The sequence below is a fragment of the Mobula birostris genome, chromosome 2 (assembly GCF_030028105.1).
Source record: "Mobula birostris isolate sMobBir1 chromosome 2, sMobBir1.hap1, whole genome shotgun sequence".
NCBI lineage: Eukaryota > Metazoa > Chordata > Chondrichthyes > Myliobatiformes > Myliobatidae > Mobula > Mobula birostris.
Genome location: NC_092371.1, coordinates 165,905,376 through 165,931,479, shown reverse-complemented (window position 1 = coordinate 165,931,479; position 26,104 = coordinate 165,905,376). Strand labels below are relative to the sequence as shown.

At 42.1% G+C, this 26,104-nt stretch overlaps 2 protein-coding genes across 2 annotated transcripts in view; one reads left to right on the top strand and one right to left on the bottom strand.

The window, feature by feature from the left end:
• Window positions 1-9,340: 9,340 nt before the first annotated feature.
• fam89a (family with sequence similarity 89 member A) lies at window positions 9,341-17,086 on the bottom strand. The gene is made up of 2 exons (XM_072278160.1): window positions 16,635-17,086; window positions 9,341-12,394 (listed from the first exon to the last, which is right to left on the bottom strand). The coding sequence occupies exons 1-2, from the start codon at window positions 16,947-16,949 to the stop codon at window positions 12,131-12,133; spliced, it is 579 nt and encodes a 192-aa protein (XP_072134261.1). The 5' UTR covers window positions 16,950-17,086; the 3' UTR covers window positions 9,341-12,130.
• A 4,875-nt stretch (window positions 17,087-21,961) lies between these two features.
• The window catches only part of trim67 (tripartite motif containing 67), a 52,280-nt gene continuing 48,137 nt past the window's right edge, over window positions 21,962-26,104 (top strand). The window contains exon 1 of the mRNA XM_072280337.1: window positions 21,962-22,735. Within this exon, the coding sequence (XP_072136438.1) occupies window positions 21,962-22,735 (774 nt within the window). The remainder of the gene's footprint in view (window positions 22,736-26,104) is intronic.

Sequence of the window (26,104 nt, the reverse complement as noted above, 5' to 3'; positions counted from 1 at the left end):
TTCAACAAAGGAAGGTTTAAAAATGCCCAATACATCACTGGCACCTGCCTATCCTTTCTCTTCACCATTTACACCTCGGACTTCAACTACTGCACAGAGTCTTGTCATCTTCATAAGTTTTCAGATGACTCTGCCATAGCTGGATGCATCAGCAAGGGAGATGAGGCTGAGTACAGGGCTACAGTAGGAAACTTTGTCACATGGTATGAGCAGAATTATCTGCAGCTTAATGTGAAAAAGTCTAAGGAGCTGGTGGTAGACCTGAGGAGAGCTAAGGTACCGGTGACCCCTGTTTCCAACCAGGGGGTCAGTGTGGGCATGGTGGAGGATTACAAATACCTGGGGATACGAATTGACAATAAACTGGACTGGTCAAAGAACACTGAGGCTGTCTACAAGAAGGGTCAGAGCCGTCTCTATTTCCTGAGGAGACTGAGGTCCTTTAACATCTGCCGGACAATGCTGAGGATGTTCTATGAGTCTGTGGTGGCCAGTGCTATCATGTTTGCTGTTGTGTGCTGGGGCAGCAGGCTGAGGGTAGCAGACACCAACAGAATCAACAAACTCATTCTTAAGGCCAGTGATGTTGTGGGGATGGAAATGGACTCTCTGACGGTGGTGTCTGAAAAGAGGATGCTGTCTAAGTTGCATGCCATCTTGGACAATATCTCCCATCCACTACATAATGTACTGGGTGGGCATAGGAGTACATTCAGTCAGAGACTCATTCCACCGAGATGCAGCACAGAGCATCATAGGAAGTCATTCCTGCCTGTGGCCATCAAACTTTACAACTCCTCCCTTGGAGGGTCAGACACCCTGAGCCAATAGGCTGGTCCTGGACTTATTTCCAGGCATAATTTACATATTACTATTTAACTATTTATGGTTTTATTACTATTCATTATTTATGGTGCAACTGTAACGAAAACCAATTTCCCCCAGGATCAATAAAGTATGACTATGACTATGACTATGACTATCCACCATCAAGAACATACAGTATATACAGAAAGGCCAGAAATATCATGAAAGATTCCACCCGGCCTGCTCATGGACTGTTTGTCCCGCTCCCATCAGGGAGAAGGTTAAGCAGCATCCATGTCAGGACCACCAGACTGAAAATCAGTTACTTTCTCCATGCAGTAAGGCTAATCAATAGCTCTCCCTGCAAACCCACCCCAGCACCACCAATTTATAATTTCCTGTCAGATGCTCCCGTACCCAGTGTAATGTTATGTACAATCAGTATATAAGCTAACAGTATGTGTTTATAAGGGAATCCACTCTAACAGAATATGTGGATCCTGGATCAGCCTCTACAGCTATCTGAGGACCCACCCATAGACAACCGCTTAGGAGAGCATCTTACTGGACTCAAGTGATTGTACTACTATGATGTATTTATATTTATGACCTTTTTTGTATCCTCTATGCTACGTCAGATCCAGAGTAACAATCATTTTGTCCTTTACACTTGCATACTGGATGAATGACAATAAACAATCTTGAAACTTAACTAGTCTCATGCATCAAACAATCTGCTGGAAGAACTCTAGGAATAGTCAACATTACAGGGCATGATCCCAAACCTTGACAATTCCTTCCTCTCTCAGATGTTGCTTGACCCACTGAGTTCTTCCAGCAGATCTTTTGTGGTTCCCAGTTCCAGCTCTCGCAGTCTTCCATGACTCCAGTGACTAATCTCATCACTGCTGAATGAGACTTTGTGGGTTCCCCCCGCCCTTGTCTTTCTTCCCGGACCTCCTGTCCCATGATCCTCTCATATCCCCTTAGCCAATCACCTGTCCAGCTCTTGGCTCCATCCCTCCCCCTCCTGTCTTCTCCTATCATTTTGGATCTCCCCCTCCCCCTCCAACTTTCAAATCTCTTACTCACTCTTCCCTCAGTTAGTCCTGACGAAGGGTCTCAGCCTGAAACGTCGACTGCACCTCTTCCTGGAGATGCTGCCTGGCCTGCTGCGTTCGCCAGCAACTTTGATGTGTGTTGCTTGAATTTCCAGCATCTGCAGAATTCCTGTTGTTTGCGAAATTAATTGGCTGCTATGTTTCTAAAACAACGACTTCCACTTGCAGTTACTCTCTTTAATACAGGGCACAGATCATTCAAAGAAGCCCAGGGACCATAGCAACAGCATGTCTCTGGTGACCATAAGACAATAAGATGTAGGAGCAGAAGTAGGCCATTCAGCCCATCGAGTCTGCTCTGCCATTCAATCATGGGTTAATCCAATTCTTCCAGTCATCCTCACCCCCTGCCTTCTCCCCATATCCTTTGATACCCTGGCTAATCAAGAACCTATCTATCTCTGCCTTAAATGCACCCAATGATTTGGCCTCCACAGCCGCTTGTGGCAATAAATTCCACAGATTTACCACCCTCTGACTAAAGTAATTTCTCTGCATCTCTGTTCTAAATGGATGTCCTTCGATCCTGAAGTCGTGCCCTCTTGTCCTAGACGTCCCTACCATGGGAAATAACTTTGCCATATCTAATCTGTTCAGGCCTTTTAACATTCAGAATGTCTCTATGAGATCCCCCCTCATTCTCCTGAGCTCCAGGGACTACAGCCCAAGAGCTGCCAGACGTTCCTCATATGGTAACCCTCTCATTCCTGGAATCATTCTTGTGCATCTTCTTTGGACCCTCTCCAATGTCAGTATATCCATTCTAAAATAAGGAGCTCAAAACTGCACACAATATTCCAAGTGTGGTCTCACGAGTGCCTTATCATCATATCCCTGCTCTTATATTCTATACCTCTAGAAATGAATGCCAACATTCGCCTTCTGCACCGCTGACTCAACCTGGAGGTTAACCTTTAGGGTATCCTGCACAAGGACTCTCAAGTCCCTTTGCATCTCTGCATTTTGAATTATCTCCCCACACATTCTCTTCAAAAGCCAGCGCCTCTTCCCCAGGGCACCGCTGCTCAATACAAGAGGACATGGCTTTAAGGTAAGGGGTGGGAAGTTCAAGGGGGATATTAGAGGAAGGTTTTTTACTCAGAGAGTGGTTGGTGCGTGGAATGCACTGCCTGAGTCAGTGGTGGAGGCAGATACACTAGTGAAATTTAAGAGACTACTAGACAGATATATGAAGGAATTTAAGGTGGGGGGGTTATATGGGAGGCAGGGTTTAAGGGTCAGCACAACATTGTGGACTGAAGGGCCTGTACTGTGCTGTACTGTTCTATATCCACGAACAGGTTGAATTGAATGACCTATTAGTACAATTTTGATGACATTTTTGGGATGTTTTTATCTGTACAGTACTTTGCTGCTGAAGGGTCTCAGACTGAACATCAATGTTTATTCCCCTCCACTAATACTGTGTGGCCTGCTGAGTTCCTCCAGCATATTGTGCATGTTGCTCTGAATTTCCAGCATCTATGAAGTCTAGGGTTTGGAATTTTTTTCCTTCTTATGTTTTATAATTCAGAATGAGTTATGAGTTCATTCAGCCCACTGAGTCTCTGCTAGCTTTCCATAATTCCATCCCTTATTTTAGCTCCCTGTATTCTGTTACCTTGCACATTCCCAACAACATCCCTCTTTCTCCTTGCACTGAGTACCTTGACAAACTTAAGAGATGCTGTGTGTGTGCTTGTTTGGATTTAAAATTGGTAACTTTTCAAAATGAGACGTTTTTATACCGTGAGCCAATGCAGGTCAATAGAGTGAAGGATAAATTCATGTGGTTGAAATAAGTGTGCTGACAGCAGAGTTAGCTATATGTAGAGCTGAAGAGGAGGCTGGTCAGTAGAGCATTGAGATAGCTAGCTTACCATAATGCATAGGAACAGAATTAGGTCATTGAGCTCATCAAGTGTGCGCCACCATTCCAACATGGCTGATTTATCAACCCTCTCAGGTACGTTCTGCTGCTTTCTCCCCATAACTTCTGGCACCCTTACTAATCAAGAACCTCTGCTTTTGCTATATTCAATGACTTGACCTGTACAGTAATCTGTGGTAATGAATTCCACAGATTCATCACTCCAGCTAAAGAAATTCCTCATTTCTATCCTAAAAGGACATCCTTCTATTCTGAAGCGTGCCTTCTAGTCTTAGACACCGCCCCGCCCCCCCCCCCCGCCGACTATAGGAAACATCCTCTCTCTGTCTGCTCTATCTAGGCCTTTCAAAATTCAATAGGTTTCAATGAGATCTCCCCTGTTCTCCTAAACTCTAGTTAGTACAGGCTTAGGGCCATCAAATGTTCCTCATACATTATTAACCCTTTAACTTCTGGGATAATTCTGATGAACCTTCTCTGGACCCTCTCTAATGCCACCATTTTCTTTCTTAGATAAGGATCTTCAGCACCCAGGCTAAGCCCTCATCTCATTACTACCATCAGGGAGGAGGTACAGGAACATGAAGACTCACATTCAATGCTTTAGGAACAACTTCCCTTCAGCCATCAGATTTCCGACTGGTCCATGAAGCAATGAGTAGTTCCTCACTATTCCTTTTTTGCACTATTTACTTGTATTGGAGCTTATAATAATTTTTCATGTCTTGCAATGTGTTGCTGCCACAATTTCAGTGATAATGAACCTGATTTTAATTAAAATGCGCAGGTCTCTGGGTTGACACAGAATCAATAATATCTTACAAAATTTTTAAAAAACCTTTTTCGAGAAAGAAATAGCTGAATCTCAGCTGGTGATGAGGTAGCATACAGGAGGGAGGTAGTTCAGCTCGTTGAGTGGTGTTGCAACAACAATCTTGTACTTAACTTCAGTAAGACCAAGGAATTAACTGCAGACTTTGGAAAGGGAAATCTCAATCTATCCTGCTCCCAACACTTTGATACAATCACAAATGCAGCATGCCAACAGCTCTACTTCATTTGGAGTTTGAGGGAATTTGGTATGGCCTTAACACACTTAACAATTTAGTAATTTCTTCCTCTCCACCATCAGATTTCTGAATGATTAACACAATTGAATGGTTACTAAAATGATTCCACAATCTCTGGACGCACTTTCAAAGATTCTATAACTCATGTTCTTGAAATTGTTTGCATATTTATTATTATGATAATGTTTTCTCTTTCTGTCTTTGCACAGCTGTCTTTTGCACATTGGTGTTTTATTCATCTTTGTTGTGTGTAGTTTTTCATTGATTCTGTTATGTTTCTTGATATTTACTGTGATATATACACACACATACTCTGATGATAAATTTACTTTGAACGACTTATTTCATTGTATATTTCCATGTACATGAGATAAATAAATCTGAATCTAAACAGATTATAAATAATACATTTTGCATCTTTTTTGTAATTTTGTTATTAAGAACATTCATAGAACTGTATCACGTTAAAAAGGGAATTAGCGTGCTATAAACAAAGTTAAACGACTATTTGATCAGAACAAAGTTCTGCATGCCACTTTCTTATTCTGACTTCTATCCCTTCTTTTCCAGTACAGATGAAGGATCTCAACTTGAAATGTCGACTGTTCATTCCCAGACTGCCAGACATGCTGAGTTCCTCCAGCATCTTGTGTGTTGCTGTACTGTAAATTTGAAGTCTCCGCATTCCAATTGCTTTTACAGCTTCATTTGCGGTGCCTCCCACTAGATGGCACCATTCAACTACCCATCTGTACAGTTTGCTCAGAAAACAATAAAAACGCGGAAAAATATCAGGACAACTTTCAGTCTTGGGCTGGTAAAAGTATAATACCACCCAAGTAATAATCTCCAGCCTAACCTCTCGTCCTTGACATTTTTTTTAGATTTTCACAACCAAGTCGGAAATCTGATGGCTGAGGGGAAGAGGAATAGTGAGGAACTATTCATTGCTTCATGGACCAGTCAGAAATCTGATGGCTGAAGGGAAGAGGAATAGTGAAGAACTACTCATTGCTTCATGGACCAGTCAGAAATCTGATGGCTGAAGGGAAGAGGAATAGTGAGGTACTATGCATTGCTTCATGGACCAGTCAGAAATCTGATGGCTGAAGGGAAGAGGAATAGTGAGGAACTACTCATTGCTTCATGGACCAGTCAGAAATCTGATGGCTGAAGGGAAGAGGAATAGTGAGGAACTACTCATTGCTTCATGGACCAGTCAGGAATCTGATGGCTGAAGGGAAGCTGTTCCTAAAACATCTCGCCCTGTCAAATCAACATCGGGAAGTCAACACTGAGCAGAAACACAAATGGACGAGTTACAGAACTACTGCAGTCAGCCTTGGAATGGACAATACAGCACAGTACAGTACAAGCAATTTGGCCCACTATGTTGCGCCAACCCTTTAACCTACTTTAAGATCAATCCAGCTCCTCTCTCCCAATTCCCCCAATCCCTCTGCAAGGCTGAAGTCAGGAATATGATGAAATATGATGTTCTCGCCAGAATACGCACGGCTGACACCTCGGGAACCTTGAACTCTTCCAGGACAAATCAAGTCTGTTTAATTGGTACCTTATCTGTAAATTCTCTCATTGCAACACTGTTGTTACAGTGAATACAAGAGTTAATGGAGACATTATATAATGGAGAGCATTTTACAGATCAGCAACTTTCTCTTTTCTCCTCCCCCCCCCCTTCATTTTTAAATCGCTTGAAAACTCGCTCAGCTTGCTTTTGCAAATTCTAGCCCTATCGGAAATGTGTTCCTTCAAACATAGGCTCTTTATCATTCCAAGATCTTATCGCATCACTAACAGTTGTGCCAAGACAGTAAACTCTGGAATTCCCTTAAAGCTCTGCCTTTTCCCTTTAATAGTCATTAAACCTCTCTCTTCACCCTAACATTTATTCCTATCTGCTTTATTATCCCTTGCAGGGACAATAGATGAATGCGTGTCAGATTTTGCTAGCACTCCTTGTAGCTGTTTATAAAATTAATTGCTGGCCATTAAATGCTAGCCTTTCCGGCACATATACACGAACAAATAAATCAAGAGGACTAGGTCTCTCGTCCCCTCAGATCTACCCCGCCATTCACTCAGATCCACCCCGCCATTCACTCAGATCCTAGTTCATCAAAATGTAGCCTTAATTCTGCATTCCTGTCTACTTCCAATAATCTTTTATTCTTTCTCATAAAATCTATCTCTGCCTTAAAGACGTTAAGATATTCTGCTTCCACCACTCTTTAACAGTTCTAAAAACTCACTACCCTCTGAAGGAAAAGACTACTTCACTGTAGTCTTTCAGAGGACAGTCTCTTATTCTTCTAACTGTGACCAGCAATTCTAAAGTAACAAGCACAAAATGCTGGAGGTACTCAGGTCAGGCAGCATCTAAAGAGTCAATGTTTCGAGACGGGACTGTTCATCGGGACTTCTTCATTTCCTTCCGCATTGTGTATGTCACCCTGGATTTCCAGCATCTGCAGAGTGTTTATGATATACCATTAATCCTAGATTTTACCACAAGAAAAAATATCCTGTCCACATCCACCCTGGTGAGATCCATCAAAACAGGAACACAAACAGGAAGACAACACAAAAAAACAGGAAAACACCAGTTCCCCCCCAAAAAACATTTGAAATATGCTAAAATTAAGCCTCTATACTTTCTAAAATCAGAAAACATCACTATTCAAATAGTAAAAGTAAGCAAAACTGCAAGATTACCAGTATACACACCCTGCTCTAAAAATGATGATTCTTGGGATTAGGCTGGGTTTACTTTTTTCTTAAAAATCGAGAACATCAACTTCTAGCTAATCACCAGTTCCGGCTCTCAGATTATTTCCCGTCAGTATCTGCCTAAACCAAGGACACTGTTAGATTTAAACAAAGAACCGGAACATTCAGAGAATAAACCCACCAAACTCAGTTCCAATCAATTAATTTACTCCTGTTTACTTACAAAATGGAGGCCATTTGGTTCATCAGGTCCATTCCAGCTACCAACAGTATAATCCCATTAGTCTCATTCCTCTTCACCTTGTTTCCTTATGACAGAGTAAAAGCTGCAGGGTTTTATCTCCATTTACACCCTTTGGATCTTTCTTTGGGGCAGCATGGTAACGTAGTGTTAGCACAACGCTTTACAGCACCATTTGTAAGATCAGAGTTCGATTCTTGCCTTGTCTGTAAGGAGTTTGCATGTTCTCCCCATGACCATATGAGTTTCCTCCAGTTTCCCTCCCACAGTCCAATGATGCACAAGTTAGAGTTAGTTATGTTATGTTGGAGCCCAAAACGTGGCAGCACTTGCACAATCCTTGCTGATTTGACACAAACGACACAGTTCACTGTATGTTTAGATGTACATGTTACTAGTAAAGCTCATCTCTTTTTCCCACCTCTAACCTTCTCCAAGGTGGAATTTACAGTAGCCAATTAACCATCAGCACATTGAGAAATAGGAAAAACCAGAGCAACTAGCATAAACTTTTACATCTCAGGAAGAATATGCAATTTCTACACAGAGAGCATCCAAGGACAGGATTGAATTCAGGTTGCTGGAGACGTTAGGTAGTACCTCTAACTATTACTCCACTCCAAGCCATCTTGATATTATGAATATGGCAGAATAACAAATGATTGGCACTCATAATTTCTCTACTTGCATAACAGTGCACTCTACTTACATAGCAGTTCATGAAGTTGTGCATGGCAATATGGTCGCTATCATAATGTATTACAGAACCCACCATCAGGGATCATTTCCCACTGCTTCTGTAAGGAGTTTGTACATGGGTTTCCACTGGATGCTCCGGTTTCCTCTTACCACATTCCAAAGGCGGACAGGTTAGTAAGTTGTGGGGATACTGGGTTGGCGCCAGAAGCATGGCGACACTTGCAGGCTGCTCCCAGCACATCCTTAGACTGTATTGGATGTTGATGTAAAATGACACATTTCATATGCTGTGATGTACAGTACATGTGACAAATAAATTCATGAACAGTAAATCAATGGATAGTCTTGTTCACAATACATTGAATGATTTTATATTGAGACGTGGAAGGAACAGTTACTGAGGCTGTTGTTGATTACAATAAACAGACTTGAGGAAAGGTTTGCAGATTGAGCAGTTAGATGTAAAGGGCAAGATGCAATCAAACACAGACAAGTGAGAAATAATCAATTAGTACTCAAGTTACACAAGAGAGGTTTCAAGGTGTCTTCTGAAATGAGTCTGTCTGCCTCGCACCCACCCTCAGGAATGCAGAGGTTTCCTCCTGTAGACCAAAGACTCAATAAGTTATTGTAAACTGTCCTGTGATTAAGGTCAAGTTAAATCAGGGGTTGCTGGAGCATGGCTCAAAGGGCTAGGTGGGTCTATTCCACACTGCATCTCTAAATAAAAATAAAATATGGATACTGATGAGCTGAGAGAGTGGGCATAAATGTGGTAGATTAAATACAATGTGGAGAAATAGAAGGTCATTCAATTAAATGTGCAAAGCAAAGTTTTATTTAAAATTTTGATATACTGAGAAACATTGATATGTGAAGGTATCAGGGCATCCTTCCGTCCACTGAAAACTAACATGCAGATGAAGCATTCAAGTACAAGAATAAATATGTCAGACTGCAATTACCTAACCTTTACTGTGATCCCTGGTCCTAGACTACACCACAAGAGATTCTGCAGATGCTGGAAATCTGGAGTAATCACACACTTAATACTGGAGGAATTCAACAGGTCAGGCAGACTCAAAAGAAAGGCCCAAAATGTCAACTGTTCATTCCTTTCCACAGACACTGCTTGATGTGCCGAGTTCTTCCAGCGTTGTGTGTGTGTTACTATTATCTCCAAATTGAATCACATCTCCCTCATGCCTCCACTGCTATTGTTTCATCCACAGCAAACCCCTTATAAAAATATGCAAGAAATCCACATATGCAAAACAATTTAACCAAAATCACGTCTGTTACCAGTTTAGGTTTATTATCCTTTAGAGAAAACATCCATTTTTCAACATGGTTTCTGTATTTGGTCACTACATCTTTAAAAGTGAGGTTTAAAACAAAATCACAGTATAGGTTTAAAATGTGAAATACACAATATTTGTGCCTTCAATAATAGGCTAGGCATCAAGAGTTGCTATTTTTCTTTGCTAATAAATGTAATGATGCAAAGTGTTTTCTTCCCAGCTTTGAACCTATTACAATGCATGCAGATTAGTCTCACATAACCACAACCACTGCAAAGCAATCAAGAGCTAACATCTGAAATATACAAGTGCAAATGGACAAGAAGCATGTTTTATATTGAACATCCCAGCTGCATAAAAATCCTGCTTTACTGGACACATTCAGTACAGTAAACTGGAAGACTTGTTGATTTTGCAGTTCATTTAAAGAACAAATACAACAGCTGAAGTCTTAAAATTGCACCAAGAACTTAAATGTTAATGGGTAGGAGGCAAGAACAAATGATAGATCATAAGTGTCATTGTCTTTTTTAAAAACATTCTAGTGGTCAGCGTGATAAGGTGATGTTAAATTCCCTTGCAATGTTCAAGGAAAACAAGTTACTCTCAAAAGGCCATGCACAAGTACCTAGTCTGAAAACTTAATATAGATAGCCAGCACTTGAAATGCAAGTCCAAAAAAAAATCAAAAGTGCTGTGCAAAAGTTATCCAACTGGATTTTCTATCCTCTTAAAGTGTCCTAAACAAAACTTTTAATATAATTCTGCACCAACTTCATAAATTAGAAATAGTAAAAAAGCTGAACTAACCAGTTTCAAACACCAAACCTCAAGATACAAAATGACTTGTTATAAAAACAGATTTGCAAACCATGAAAGAAACTGCATTTTCTTAACTGTATAGTTAAGAAAGTTCACTGAGTGAAGTAGCCCCAGCTGCATGTTTGTCTTCCATTTATAATAAAACAAGTTAAATTTGGTATAAAAACTCTTAATCCCATTAATGAAATTTGTATACTCTTGCTGGGCTTTGAAGTTTAGAAAAATAAAGTAAATAAAATTAATTATGATTTGATGGAAGAGATTGGTTCTGATGACAACTCCAGCAGCACTGCATTTAACTGTAGGGATTTGGTTCTCTCCTATTTTACACAGAAAACATTTTATTCTGCAGCAAAACATTGCTGTTTTAATAAGTTCAGATCATCCTATAATCAACTCATTCTTACAACCACCTCAGGGCTAACCTAATTATTTTGTTTTTATTATTCACTAGCAGTTATGCAAGTATTTCATAATATCTTTGTAATAATTAGTATTAAATCATTATTTCTAAACAATTCCCAGGAACTCTTTCACACCAGCTTTATACTTTCCAGCTTGCCAACAAGGTATTTTTCAGTGTGTGTGTGTTTTGGATCACTAGACCAGGTTTTAAAAAAAAACATTTTTTCTGGATTAGTGCAGAACAGGAGAGCACAAAGTTAAATGTAACAATACAGAATTATCAGTGTGATTCATTCCTACTTCATGTTTACATATATACACTCCAAATCTACTGACAAGCTTAATCACTTTCCAGTTTACTTTAGACCAAAACCGTTGCATCTCTCTGCAAACAGGAAGGGCAGGACAGTCTGACATGCAAAACTGGATTTTATTTACACATGGCAGGGAGTGGATTTCCATTCCAATACAAAATGACTAGAATGATTAGTTTAATTCTTTAGTGACTACAACTTTGTAATTATTTTAAGAAAAAGTTCTCAGCCCTTAATATGGTAATCACAGTGTTTATATTGTTCAGGCCTACAAACCCATTTGCTCCGCTTGAAAATTAAACCTGCCATTTTGATTTCTCAAAGACTACCAACAACAGCCCAACTCTAGTGCTTCAGCATCTAGAAAAAAAAAGCCTGGCCCCAACAATAAACTTAAATCCCTGCTTTGGCATTAGCCAAAAACAAATAAATAGTATTTAGCTCAAAGCAATTTGCTCTTTTTGAGTAAAAGACAGTTAAGTACCAATCTTATCAAATGATCTTTACATGAATGTGTACAATGTTGCCAAACGACACTGCTTAATTTGGCTAATAAAATCTTGTTACTAAAACTTTCTCTTTCCAGCATCCATTCTACCTTCTCTCCAGATTACATTGAGGGCCCCTCCCCCTCACTTCAACTAGTTTCCAAAATCTACAACGGTATTTGGTTAGAAACAGCGTGAAGGCCAAAACTGCAGAACATCTCTATATGGTAATGTGAAAGGAATCCTGCATCCACTGGTCTCGGGAATTGAGAGTTTTAGGCACTGCGAGATTTGTCTCCAAGTTGTCAGCTTTCCCATTTTCCACACTTTCCTGGAAATATTCTTCCTCTTCATCGAAATATCCATTTTCCAATCCATAGGAGCAATCAGAATTTGCTGCAGCTGTTCCTTTATATTCCTGAATGGATTCATAAAGAGACCACAGCTGGCAGAGCAACGACATATCCAACTGGCGCAGCCCAACCTGTTATATTAAAAAAGGAGATAGAATTTAAGTGATTTGTACATCTTTCACTTAGCTCAAATGTGACACATTAAAACAAATTCAAATGAATGCATGCACAGGAAGTTTACTGGGAGATGAAATAGATCAGAATTGTGCTCTTGCAACTAGCCACCACTTTCCAGAAAGATACAGGGATTGCGGTGGGAGGAGCAAGAAAGGGGGTAGTTGGGAAAAAAAACCCAAATTCCACAACTTTCTATTACAATTGCAGAGCAAGCTTGGAAAGTGTGAATAAATGGTCTAAACAAGATTCAGCCCCAAGTTTTTTTCTAGCCACCCAGCTTTTTCCAGAGCTCCTTGAGGCAAAAGCTTCTATTGCCTTTAAATGAATCCCTGTCCATTCCACCAGTTCTTGCCATATTGTGTATCAGAAGGTGCAAACCTTGACCATGAAACTTCCTGTATCCCTAGTGATCTGCCAGAACATACAATAAACTTGGTCCAATAATCATTCCAGACAAACATACCATTTTGCTGGAATCACAAGGAAAAATCCCATCTATGATCGCTAGCCTTTTTTTAAAAACATAATAATTAACTGGAAAAGGGCAAAAATTGATAGAGACTTAAATCAACTTTCCTCTCCTTCCCTAAATTTTATTCCTACAAATCTGTTCCAAGCTTTCATTGCAAACTTTTATCCATCCTGCCATCTTGTCCCAATGGGTCTTCTGTTAGCCTTGTCAGGGAAGTTCCCTCAAAGCTTCTACACCTCACTCTCTTCCTTAAAACCCAAGTTCACCACCAAGCTTCATACCCAACATCCTCCAAACCTTAAAGTTTTTTTGTGATTATCAGTGATCTTGGGCCATTTCCCCACTATCAAAAATTGCAGACACTGCATAAAGGCAATTTGGGCCCAAATTAACCCATCAGAAAAAGAAAGTTACAGGACAGCAGAGCAGCATCGGGTAGTTATTAAATGCAAGACAGCTACAGTATGACAAGATCATTCTTAATGTGCTTAAGTGCACATTACTTAGTCATCTAACAAACTTAGAGGAACAATGATAAAATTGAGATCAGAAGTATTAAAATATATTGAATACAGATCAAGACGAAGAAATATACCTTAAGTAGTCTAGAAAATGAGATCTTACAAGTATAAACATGGTTATGAGCATTTTGGGATCATGAAAGTGGGAAAGCAGACTGTAGAGGATCTTAAATAAAATCAGCATTAGATTTGGCTGCATTTGTGCAAGATAGAGACACAGTGGTACTATTGATCTAAGGAAATGACTTAATTCTAGTTGCAAGAGTAGTAGAACTCAGGCAATCAGCAAGCTTCTTGAGATAAGGAACATCAGTCATAGAGATAAACGCCCTGATCATATTATATATTGATCTCCAATAACGGAACAAACTGCAAGATAGGAGACTGGATGAAGTAATGCCTTCACTGAAGGTCTGTGAACAGTTTATTTATTATTAAGTTTTAATGGCACTAGATCTCAACTCAGCCATTCATGTTGAGGTAGGCTGATCCTTCGGATTTAATCCATTTTGGAAATTTTACTTTTACAAGTTGTCATCCTTCACACATGCCCATTTTTGGCTTTCTACTGCATTCTGTGAAGTGATCTTACAATATTTGAATTAATTTTCTTTTCAGAACAGTTAAAAGCAAAAGTAATGATCAGATTTGCTCAAATTACAAGAACTGTGCGAAATATAAATATACATTTATGCTTAAAAACTATTCTCACATTAAGCCCAGTGTTGCAAGATGAAGTACAATTACACCAAGTGTGAAGTAACCAACATACTGTAGATATCATACCTACTGTACATTCACAGATTTAAGTTCCACTGAATACTATAAATATTATTCAGTTGAGAATGCAAGGAGCTGGAATATTTAATAAACTGTGGATCTTTGCAAAAGTAATTTTAGAACCATAGTAAGAAAGAAACTTGAATATTATTTGAAATGATACAAAGGATATAACATGATCTGGGTTGGGGCGTAGCAGCAACAAGACATCTAGGAGAAATTCAGTTACATCAAAAACAAGGCAATGAGTTTTACCAAGGATTTGAGGGGAAAGTTCTCTTTTTAAAAACAGGTGGTTTATATAGGAAATTTACCACACAAAGAGTTGATGAAGTCAAATACCATCACTACATTCAAGAATCATTTAGACAGACACTTAAATAGGCAAGTCCTAAAAAGATACAGATAACTGGGCTAAGTGTTAGATGGGCAATTAGGTCAGTATGGACATGTTGTGCTAGAGAGCTGAACAGCACAGAAACACGATCTAGGACCATTTGTTGATTCTGACTGGAATCAGTCTCAAAGAAATATCAATAACTGACAGGTTTAAAACTGCTGACATTCTGGACCGAGACCCGATGAAGGGTGTCAGCCCAGAATATCAACTGTTTATTTCCCTCCATAGATGCTGCCTGACCTGCTAAGTTCCTCCAGCATTTGGTGTGTTCCCATAAATCTGAATCACAGTTCAGCCATGAACTTGTCAATGGAACGAGTTTAACGAGTAATTGCAGTTAAGGAGTAATCTATGGTCGTAATTGCAGTTAAAATTAACTTTGATAAACAAAAAGGAGAACTTCCCAAATAGGTGCTAGGAAACAGTTGGGAAAAATCAGAACAAGGAAAATCATATCCAACAGATTGAGCAGAAGTTACAAAGAAAAAGTATAGAGCCTTTTCACAGAAATTCAAGGAGCAGGACAGAAGGTAAAGGGTTCATCCTGAAAAGTGGAATTGGTGGTAGAGAAATTAATACAAGAATTAAATATTTCCAAAGAGAGAATCTAAAGATCTGTAAACAATTTAATCTGTTGAGAGACGGGAAAAAAGGCAACAATTAAGCAGCTAACAAGGATGAGTCTTCTCTCCATAAAAACAGAAACAGTAGTTTATCCAAGGCGTCGTGTTCCATGTTACTTTAAACATTAAGTCATGTTGTGGCTTCTAGCCATATTTGTACTCTTTGGGAAAGATATTTGTTAAGACCTCAAATGGAAATAGAAACCAATGATCCATGTACTTCTGCGTATCAATGGGAAGAGCTCACTGATACTGGACAAAACATCCATTTTGGGATCAGGGAAAGAAGGATAGAAACCAACTGATGCAGATGCCCAGCAGTGGCCAGTTAAAGAGTTACTATACCACCTACGAGTGTGAAGTATTTGCAATTTAGCCTAAAGGAAAACCAATCTATGAATGCTAAAGTATATAACAAGGTTAAACTTTTTGCAGGCTATAATATTTAATACTGAGTATTTTGAGAATTGAACCTAGTCTAGGATGCAAGAGAGGATATATCATGCAAAGAATGATACTAGTACCAGTATACATTGACTAGAATGACAAGAAAGGAATGTCAGATCTTTTTTCCTTGTTTAATTAGCCTTGGGCTTTGTCTCTTCCAACAAAATAAACATTGTGCCAAGATTTTGGTCCTGTTAAAACATCTGGAATATATTAGGTGGAACTGTTTTTTTTTAAATCTGAATGCCTTTTGGTATTTGTATACAGGTAGTGTGCGTATTACACAAGGGTTCCTTTTTTTGAGAGTTGTCTGTAAACTGATTTTCCACGTCAGAAACTAGCTAATGGGTGCATTTATTTATTGTCTTCACTTGTATGAAAATGTATGTTTGTGATTGGATAATAACTGCACTCCAAAACAAACACTTAATTCCAGGCAGTTAACCTTCAGCATTACCTGTGACACAACTCACCAAATTCAGGTTCAATATGAAAAATTGTTTTAACAGCAAACTTTTCTATTTCTTCCACACAGAATGTACATCAGGCATGAAATGATGCAACTCTACGTTGTGCTCCACCCAAAGAGAAAATTAACTTGCTGGTTCCTAACAGCTTGCTCTGATACTGAACAATCCCAAGTGCCGCAATGAAACCACACAATGTCCAGACCCGCACAGCCAGCTTCAGGGCACGCCTCCAGGGGTGGACAAGGAAAATGCCAGCAATAAACACAGGCATCGTTCGCCTCCAGAGTTACAGAAAAGGGCACGGTTCCCAGGGCAAGGAGCGCCATAGGCACCCCAAGGCAGGGAGCACACCACTAGCATCACAGGACATCCCTGGTACCGTGGGCACCCCAGGGACAGGGAGCACCACCGCACCCTAGGGTTGCCTCTTTCGGCTCCCCCGAGGCAGGGTACCCAGGATGCCGGTGCACCCTGAACTCACCATTTCTTTGCGGAGCAGGGCCAGGGCAGCGTCCAGGTTGGCCGGCTTGCTGGGCTGCTGGGCGCGCCGGCTGCCCGCACTGCGGGCCCGGCTCAGGTCCTCCTGGATCATGCAGCGCTTGGCGTACACGCGCTCGATCTCGCGCCACGAGCCGCCGCTCGAGTTCAGCAGGCCGCTCAGGCTCTTGGGCAGGGGCGGCAAGCCCTGCAGGCACGTCGTGTTGGGCACCGGCCCGCCGTTCGCCTGCCTCCCGGCCATGTCAGCCGCTTCCCGAGGCAGCTCCGGCTGGTTCTGAGGGAATGGGGGAGGGTCCATCACTCCTTCGCCGTTTCTCTGGGGACTGGGCGGCTCTCAAGCACTCACAACCCGCGCACGCGCACCAGTCCTCCCTCCCTCAGGCAGCGGCCGTTTAATTCTCATTCGGACGCCGAGCGATCACCGTGACGTCTGTCGCCCGCGGTCCGACCGAGACCCAGGAATCCCCGCCTTTACCCCCCTCTCATTGGATGATTTCCCCCTATTCCCGCTATCTATTCGTCTGCCAATCATAAGCGAGACGGTCTGATTGGGCAAGTGCTGCACGGGGCTAAAATAGTTCAGAGCCGCTAAGAACATGTGTAACCTGAGTTCTACGGGAAGGTGATGATAAACATATTTCATGGTGTACAGTATCGTATATGGTGTATGCAGCGGTCAAAGTGCTTATTCTGGGCCCAGAGTTTGAGCAATGGACACAGGCACCTGGTATATTCCCATTATTAAAAACTTGACAACTTAAATGTATATGCCTTCCCTTTCTTCAAAGGTTAATGTTAGCTGAGCTGGAATATTCAGTTAGTTCTGGGCACTACACTTTTTATAGACGGCAGGGTCCGTGACAGGGTGGCATCTCTTTCATTCTGCAGTAGGATGATCAGTTCAGCCTCAAGTGCTCAAGTGTGAGTGTATCTTGAATCCAAGAGCTTCTGACTCCGGCGAGGGTGCTATACGTCGACATCTTCCACACATCTATCCTTCAAAAAAAAACTAAGTTCTTCAATAAGGATACTCCTTAGCTGTTCTTTAGAGACTAGCGATAAGCTCGTAAATCAGGGATTCCCAACTGTTTTATGCCATGGATCCCTACCACTAACGGATTCCTGGCTGTAAAGCCTTCCCTGGTGGCGATGTGAACATGTGTTTTATGCTCTTTCGCCCATGTCTCCATATCCATTTATTTTAAAAATGTAACATGAAGGCCAGAACACAGCACTGTAAATGCCAAACGCCATTTTTCCAATCGCCGGAGGAAACTCACACAGTCACAGGGCGAACTTCAAACTCCTCACAGGTAGCGGCGAGAATAGAACCCCGATCTTACAGCGTGACGCTACCGTGCTGCCTTCAGAATGTAGTCATCCAAACGTTCATTTATTATCAAAGTAACTCTGAGATTTATCTTCTCCAGATAGCCACGAAACAAAGAAAGAACATGATCGTCGTTCAGAAACATCAACCCCCTCCCGCACAAAAATGAACGGCATCCAGATCATCAACCACAAACCGCCCTCCCCCTCACAAAACGGAACAAGAACATCGAACCCCCCCCCCAAAAAAAACAACCCCTCCCCCGCACAAAAAAACCTTGGCATCCCTAGGAAAGAATAGCATTTTCATATCCGTGTTTTATTTCATAACCTCTATGGATCCGTCCGTCCATGGACTCACTTTACACCGCACGCTGTCGGAGCAGTGCTGCAGGATAATCAAGGACACGACCCACCCAGCCAACACACTTTTCATCCCTCTTCCCTCCGGGAGAAGGCTCAGGAGCTTGAAGACTTGTATGGCCAGATTTGGGAACAGCTTCTTTCCAACTGCTGAACGGATCCTGAACCGGATCTGGGCCGTACCCTCCAAATATCCGGACCCGCCTCTCGGTTTCTTTGCACTACCTTACTTCCCATTTTTCTATTTATGATTTATAATTTAAATTTTTAATATTTACTAATTTTAACTATTTTTAATATTTATAATATTTAATATTTGTAATCCAGGGAGTGTGAAGCGCAGAATCAAATATCGCTGTGATGATTGTACGTTCTAGTACCAATTGTTTGGCGACAATAAAGTATAAAGTATAAAGTGTGTAGAATAATCAGTGGGATATACTAGAGACACATAGACGCCTCTCTAAAACTTTCACTTTTTTCAGATAATCTGTTGATCTTCTGAATTATGTATCAAAATTATATTGAGATATTTAAAATTGAAATAGCTTTTCATTTTTTATCAATTTGACTATTTGGAGAGATGTACTGTGCTCGGATTAAATTACGTAATTTGCTACAAACGTCCTGGGCGCAATGTTAATTACAAAAACCAGATTTGCTCGTAAACTTTATAAATTTGTAAACGGCTGGAATAGCGCCGCCCAAGATTTCGATCTCCTGTTTCTGATGAAGACATTGCCTAGCTGAGAACGGTGCAAAACTAAATAAAGAATCGTCACAGTAAACATTTCTGTAATGTCAGCAAACAAAAGTCTTCATTAATCCTCGACGAGCCTAGATGTGCATGGTACCAAGCACGAATCAGAACCAGACGCAAAGTAAGGAAGAGTTCTTTTGCTGACTGGATACAATCCTGTCCGATTTTTTAAATCAATCTAAACTTTATTCATAGTAAAAATATTTACGAGAATATTTACGTGAATTCCCTTACAATTCACAGTCAATGCTTTCCGCAGTGTTCTATTATACAGTACTGTATTCCTAAACGTCAATAGCACTGCAGCACTCACGCACCCTCTCTGTCCATGATTCTAAGTATAAGTTAATTTTTTTTCGAGTGGCCCGTTTAATGAGTTTTCTAGAACCACTATCACTTACCTCATATAACTTTCTATGGATGCGGATATAAGAACAAATCATCCCAATAATTATCCAAGTGGGAATTGTATTCCTATGACGTCATCGTATCATCTACGTCAAAGCATTCAATACAATTCAATTGTTTAACGTCAGATCCAGTACACTAGTGTAAGGATCAACAATGTAGAGGCGGCCGTGTCAGGAGCACTGGACATAATAGACAACCCCAGCAGATTCGCACGTGAATTGCTGCCCCACCCGGAAGGGCTGTTTAGACCCATTGTAATTTGGCGGACCGCTTCGTCGAGCTCCTCCGTACCATCCGCTACAAGCGAGACTTGGCCAGACATTTTAATTCCCATTTCCGTTCCGACGTATCAATCCATTGCCTCCTTGTGTGCCAAGAAGAGGCCACCCTCAGGGTGGAGCATTCCAACCTGGGTACCCTCCATCCCGATGTCATGAAGATCGATTTCTCATTCCGGTGAACATATTACTCCCTCCTCGACCTTTTACTTCTTCTCACCTGTCTATTACTTCCACCCGGGTCCCCGCCTCCTTTCCTTTCTCCTCCCCAGTCAGATTCTGTCCTCTCCAGCCCTTGCCCTTTCCCATCCACCTGGCTTCACATATCACCTTCCAGCTATCCTCTTTCCCCTCTCTCACCTTTTTATGCTGGCAATCTCAGTCCTGAAGGCGCCAAATACCCACTGTTTATATTCTTTTCCATGGATGCTGGCTGACCTGCTGAGTTCCACCTGCGTTTTGTATGCGTTGCTTTGGATTTCCAGCATCTGCAGACTTTCTCGTGTTTTAATAACAGTAAATATACCTGGAATGTCCAGATTTATGAAGTTCACCAGTGGACTAATTGCAGACACTGGAACACTCTCCTGGCATTGTGTGGAGAAAAGCTGTTGAAACTGGGTGCCTCAAGATAATGTTGAAAATAGCGGCCCCCATCTTAACTGTGTTTCCCAGGAGCACCATTGAGAGAGTCCTGACAAGTTGCATCTCCATCTGGTATAGGAGCAGAAGTCCCTACAAAGGGCTGTGAGAACAGCTGAGAGCATAATAGGGGTCTCCCTACCATCCATCGGAGACATTTATCCGGAGCGCTGCGTATGCAGGGCCCTTAGTATTATTAAGGATCCCACCCATCCATCCAGCATCTTCTTTGACTTTCTAGTATCAAGCAGGAGACTACAATGCATAAAAACAAGAACGGTTAGAATGGGAAACAGTTTCTTCCCCCAGGCCTTTAGGCCTCTAAATTCCCAGCCGTATCGTACTCGAATACAGGTTAATCTGTTCCGTACCTTGCAATATTTAAAATTATGCATCTTAGTTTGTTAGTTATGTGTGATTCATCTGTAAATTTTATCCTCACTTTCATAAGTTATCGTGTGTTATGTGTGCTACTGTGCTTTACAACCTGGATCAGAGAAACGTTGTCCCATTTCTATATACATTATATAGTTATATACGTTATATATATGTATGTAGTTAAATGACAATAAACTTGACTAGTGGTAGTAACCGCGACGGATTTTACATTGACCATGTAGCTTACTGCTGTTCTTACAGGCAAATGTAAAATGTTGTCCTGTTGAGGCACAATGATTTTGTCTCCCCAGAAAATAATTTCAGCTTCCATGGCTACAGCAACAATATCGGAATTTCATATTTATAAATATGGTAAATTATACCCTCTGGCTCAGTCCTTGACTAATTTTGGTTTGCTTCCATTTCAGCTTTGTGGCATACTGCTACTTTGAAAACTTAGGACAAAAAGCTGGAGAAACTTAGCAGGTCAGGCCGCATCTATGAAGGAAAACGGATAGTGGACGTTTCGAGCAGAGACCTTCATCTGGACTCGACCCAGTGCCGACCCATTTCCCTCCGAAGATGCTGCCTGAGCTGCTGAGTTTCTCCGCCTTTGTGTGTTGTACAAATTCCTGTATCTGCAGTCTCTTTGTCTCCATTTTGTTAGTTTTAAAACTCGGGCCACTATCCTGTGATAAGTTAAACCTCACAATTTGACTCCGGATAATTCGCCTGACTGGCCCAGATGCATTTGTAGAATATACAAACCAAAACGAGTTCGTTATTATTAAGCAATACACATAAAAGTTGCTGGTGAACGCAGCAGGCCAGGCAGCATCTCTAGGAAGAGGTTATTATTAATACTAACGGAAACATGATGACTGCGGAGACTTGCTAAGACTGATGAGCGTGTCTGGGAGAAGTGTGCAGTCGCCCTACTCCTGCATTGGGGCCAACAGTTGGACTACAAATCCCGATAAGCAGTAGGAGGGTTCGGTCTCCCTTTCCCCTTCACGCCAACATACCGTGCGCATGCGCAGTGCGCGACGGTGGCGCTGTCCCTCGCCTGGTGCTGGTGAGCGGCTGGAAGCTGTACGTACCGCTCCGCCGCCTCCTCTTCTCACTCGACGATTCGCCGCTCGCCGCTGCATGGCTGACATGGAAGACGAACTCAAGTGCCCGGTCTGCGGCTCCTTCTACCGCGACCCCATTATCCTGCCGTGCTCTCACAATGTGTGCCTGCCGTGTGCGCGCACCATCATGGTGCAGACTCCCGAGGCAGAGCCACCGTCGCCCCAGGGCCGCCCGCCAGCCTCCGACTACGACTACCTGGACGTGGACAAGATGAGCGTGTACAGCGAGGCGGACAGCGGCTACGGCTCCTACACCAGCTTCGCGCCGCCCGTCTCCAACCAGAAGTCTCCGAACGGGGTGCGGGTCTTCCCGCCTGCACCGCCGCCGCTCCGCCACTCGAGTCTGACATGCCCGCAGTGCCACCGCAGCGCGCTGCTGGAGGAGCGCGGTCTCCGCGGCTTCGCCAGGAACCGTCTGCTCGAGGCCATCGTCGGCCGCTATCAGCAGAGCCGCTCGGTGGCTGTCCGCTGCCAGCTGTGCGAGCGCAACCCGCAAGAGGCGGCCGTCATGTGCGAGCAATGCGACGTCTTCTACTGCGAGCCGTGCCAGCGGCGCTGTCACCCGGCCCGCGGGCCCCTGGCCAAGCACCGTCTCCTGCCGCCCGCCCAGGGCCGTGCGGCCGGCAAGCCCGCGCCTCGCAAGATCTCCACCTGCACCGAGCACGAACTGGAGAACTACAGCATGTACTGCGCCAACTGCAAGATACCTGTGTGCTACCAGTGTCTGGAGGAAGGCAAGCACAGCAAGCACGACGTGAAGGCACTGGGAGCCATGTGGAAGCAGCATAAGGTAGGAGCTAGGTGGACAGCATGTGATGTGAGGCCCCTCAATACCAGGTGGGGTTACCAATGGTAAGGGGGCTGACTAGCGACATTCAACCGAGAGAACAAGATTGGAAGGGGGCAAATCAAAATCTTTGCACCTAACAGATGGTTAGAGCATGGATAATAGAGCAATTGAATAATTCCAATCCCTTTCTCGGTTGGTAATCGGTAATCATTATCTTTTGGTTGTAGGGGTTTTGAACAGAAGCTGGGTTGCCTAGCTTCTCAACGTTAACAATTGAGCTTGACAGTGGGACTGCTTGATGCCTGCGTGCCTGGACCATGGTTTGCATGTGTGCAATGTTAACCAAAATCAGCTTTGCTTTGTGCGTGACATTTTTGGAACATGCTAAGTGAATTCAAAAGCATCCCCCCCACCCCCCAGACTTGTCTGCAGTTCCTAATGAGACACAGTGAAGTTGTGCAATATCCAAACTGGTCAATCAAATATAATCTTGGATCTGGAGCATTTAGCAAGCTGTCTTACAGTTGTTGAATGTATTTGTTAATTGGAGTGCCAATGCAGAGGCTCAGCTGGTCAGATCTTATGCTCAGACTACTCTGATGTAATTTGGGTCTGGCTGTTGTATTGTCCCCTAAGGTAAAAACTGCTGAGATCTCATCACAGAGCCACTAACTAGGGATAGCTTCTGATCAGCTTCCTCACAGCATTTGCCTTCAAAGTCTAACTGGGTTACAAATAATGTTTCAAAAGCCAGTACCTTTCAAAGCAAGTACACATATGGGCTCAGCTCATTGAGAGCTGGTGCTGACGTTACGTTGCTTTGAACTATTCATTCGAATCTATAGGAAGTGGATCAATGACTGTCCAGCTCAGACTTGCAAATTATTTTCGTTGTGGGCAGCACAGTAGTATAGTGGTTAGCGTACGGCTGTTACAATGCCAATGACCTGGGTTCAATTCCTACCACTGCCTATGACAGCTAACGTTTCCTCCAGATGCTCGGGTCTCCTCCCACATTCCAAAGGCTTACGGGTTAGTAGATTAATTGGTCACATGGGTGTAAATGGATGACGTGAGCAAGTTGGACCAGAGGACCTGTTACTGTGCTGTATCTCTAAATAGAATAAATAAGATATTGCATGCATTCATGCTGAATATATGATCTTCTCACCTAGGTGAGCCTGCCACTCAGCCAGCATTTCCTTCTGATCTTTATCTGAAGGAGATATGGCACACATCCTTGAGCATGTGAATGACTGGAAGATGCAGTCAGTCAGAAAGTAACCCAATTTCCCTCGGAATCAATAAAATATGACTATGACCATGACCATGACGAAATATGAAACTGAAAGCACTGGAAGCCTAAAATGTAGACATTGCATAAATCTGAATCACTGTCCTGTAGTTTGAATATTATTTAAGTGGTAGAGAGAAAAATGTCATTAATCAAGCAGCTGACCATATTTGGAGATGGGGTGACTGGCTTGTAACAACCACAATTACCTTACATTTTACAGATTATGGTTCCAGTCAGAAGAGTCTTCCCACTGATCACAAGTAATATCAGTTTTACTGAGGCTTCTCAATGCCATCTCAGTCAAATGTTGCCTTGAGCAGTCACTGTCACCTTACCTTTCATATTCTGCTCTTTTATCTGTGTTTGGATTATGACTTTAATGAGGCGACTTGATGTGTATAAGATTATCTAAGGCATGGACAGCAAGTGCCTTTTTCTCAGTGTGTCAATGCCCAATACCAGATGACATCTGTTTAAGTTGAGTAGAAGAAAGTTTAGGGGAAATATCAGAGGTAGGATTTTACACATATGTGGTTGGTGATTGAAACACACTGCTGGGGATGGTGGTAAAGGCTGATAACATACAGTTATTTATAACCTTCCATTTCACACATTGCATAACCTATTTTTCTTACCCTCTATACTAAGAAAAAATGGAGGGTTATGCGCTGTTAGATCAGAATCAGGTTTAATATCACCGGCATACGCCGTGAAATTTGTTCACTTTGCGGTACCAGTACAAATCAATACATGATAATACAGGGAAAAAACTGAATTACTGTAAGTATATATATGTATATCAAATAGTCAAATTAAATAAGTAATGCAAAAACAGAAATAAAAAATGTACTGAGGTGGTGTTCGTGGTTTCAAAGTCCATTCAGAAATCGGATGGCAGAGGTGAAGAAGCTGTTTCCGACTTGCTGAGTCTGTGCTTTCAGACTTCTGTACCTCCTTCATTGATCATGAAGGAGGTTTGTAGGAGTTGTCATGACATTGTGTGCGAAAGGGTCTCTACTGTGCTGTACTGTTCTATGTTCTAGGACATAACCCAGGGAATTTTCCCTGATATTAGAACAGCTGACTAGAGAAGCAGCTAATTTTGGAGTGTAGGTGTTCTGTACTACAGCTGGGACGTTAGCTCTTCCCATAGTCTCTGCAGTATACAGCTGTTTACTAATACCACGTGGAGTGAATCGAATTGGCTGGAGACCAGTCTGGATCTCAGCACTTCTGGCTGAACATGTTTGTGAGTCCATCAGTCATTTCATTAGCACGTACATGCTGGGCTCCTCCATTGCTGAGCATGAGAATGCTATTGGAAACTTTCTCCTCTCGTAAGTTGCTTAATTGTCCACCACCATTCATCAATTGATGTAGTAGGTGATGGCAAAACAGCGACTGGTCCCAGGCTGAGGAGGCACTAACGTTGCAGCCCTGCTGAAGCAGCTTGGCTGGAGCCCTGAACAGGTCTCGAGCACAGCCTTAACACTGCAGCCCGAATGTTTTCTAGTGTCTGAGCCTCTGCTCTCAGCTGTGACTTGTTATCATGCGGAACAAATTGAATTGGTTGAAAATTCATATCTGTGTATGAGTGATCTTAGAGAATGCCAAAATGGATCAGTCTTGCTGTGAATCATTGAAAATGGTTCAGCTTTGCCTTTGGCACTTGTCCTGGGCTCTGCATGACTGAGCATGGGGATATTGTTCTATACGCCTCCTCCCATTACCTATTTTAATAATCCACCACCATTAAATACAGCCTGTCCTAAACACAAGAGATTCTGCAAAGGTTGGAAATATTGAGCAACACACACAAAATGCTGGAGGAACTCAGTGTCAGACAGAATCAGAGTAACGTTTAATATCATTGGTATATGTCATAGAATTTGTTGCTTTGTGGCAGTAGTACAGGGCAATACGGTACATAATTTAAAAATCTGTAAATTACCGCAAGAAATATTACATATATTTCTGTGAATTCCAGTATATTCCATAGATTCTGGTTAATTGGGCCATCGGTTAATCGGGACAGCGGCTTATTTGGGACAACTCTTAAAGAACAAAAACTA

What these genes read in the sequence shown, in the direction of transcription:
- fam89a (XM_072278160.1), bottom strand. Translation starts at nt 16,949, where the DNA reads ATGGACCCTCCCCCATTCCCTCAGAACCAGCCGGAGCTGCCTCGGGAA. An exon ending in CCCTGCTCCGCAAAGAAATG is followed by an intron (nt 12,395 to 16,634) that starts GTGAGTTCAGGG and finishes TTAATATAACAG; the next exon opens with GTTGGGCTGCGCCAGTTGGA.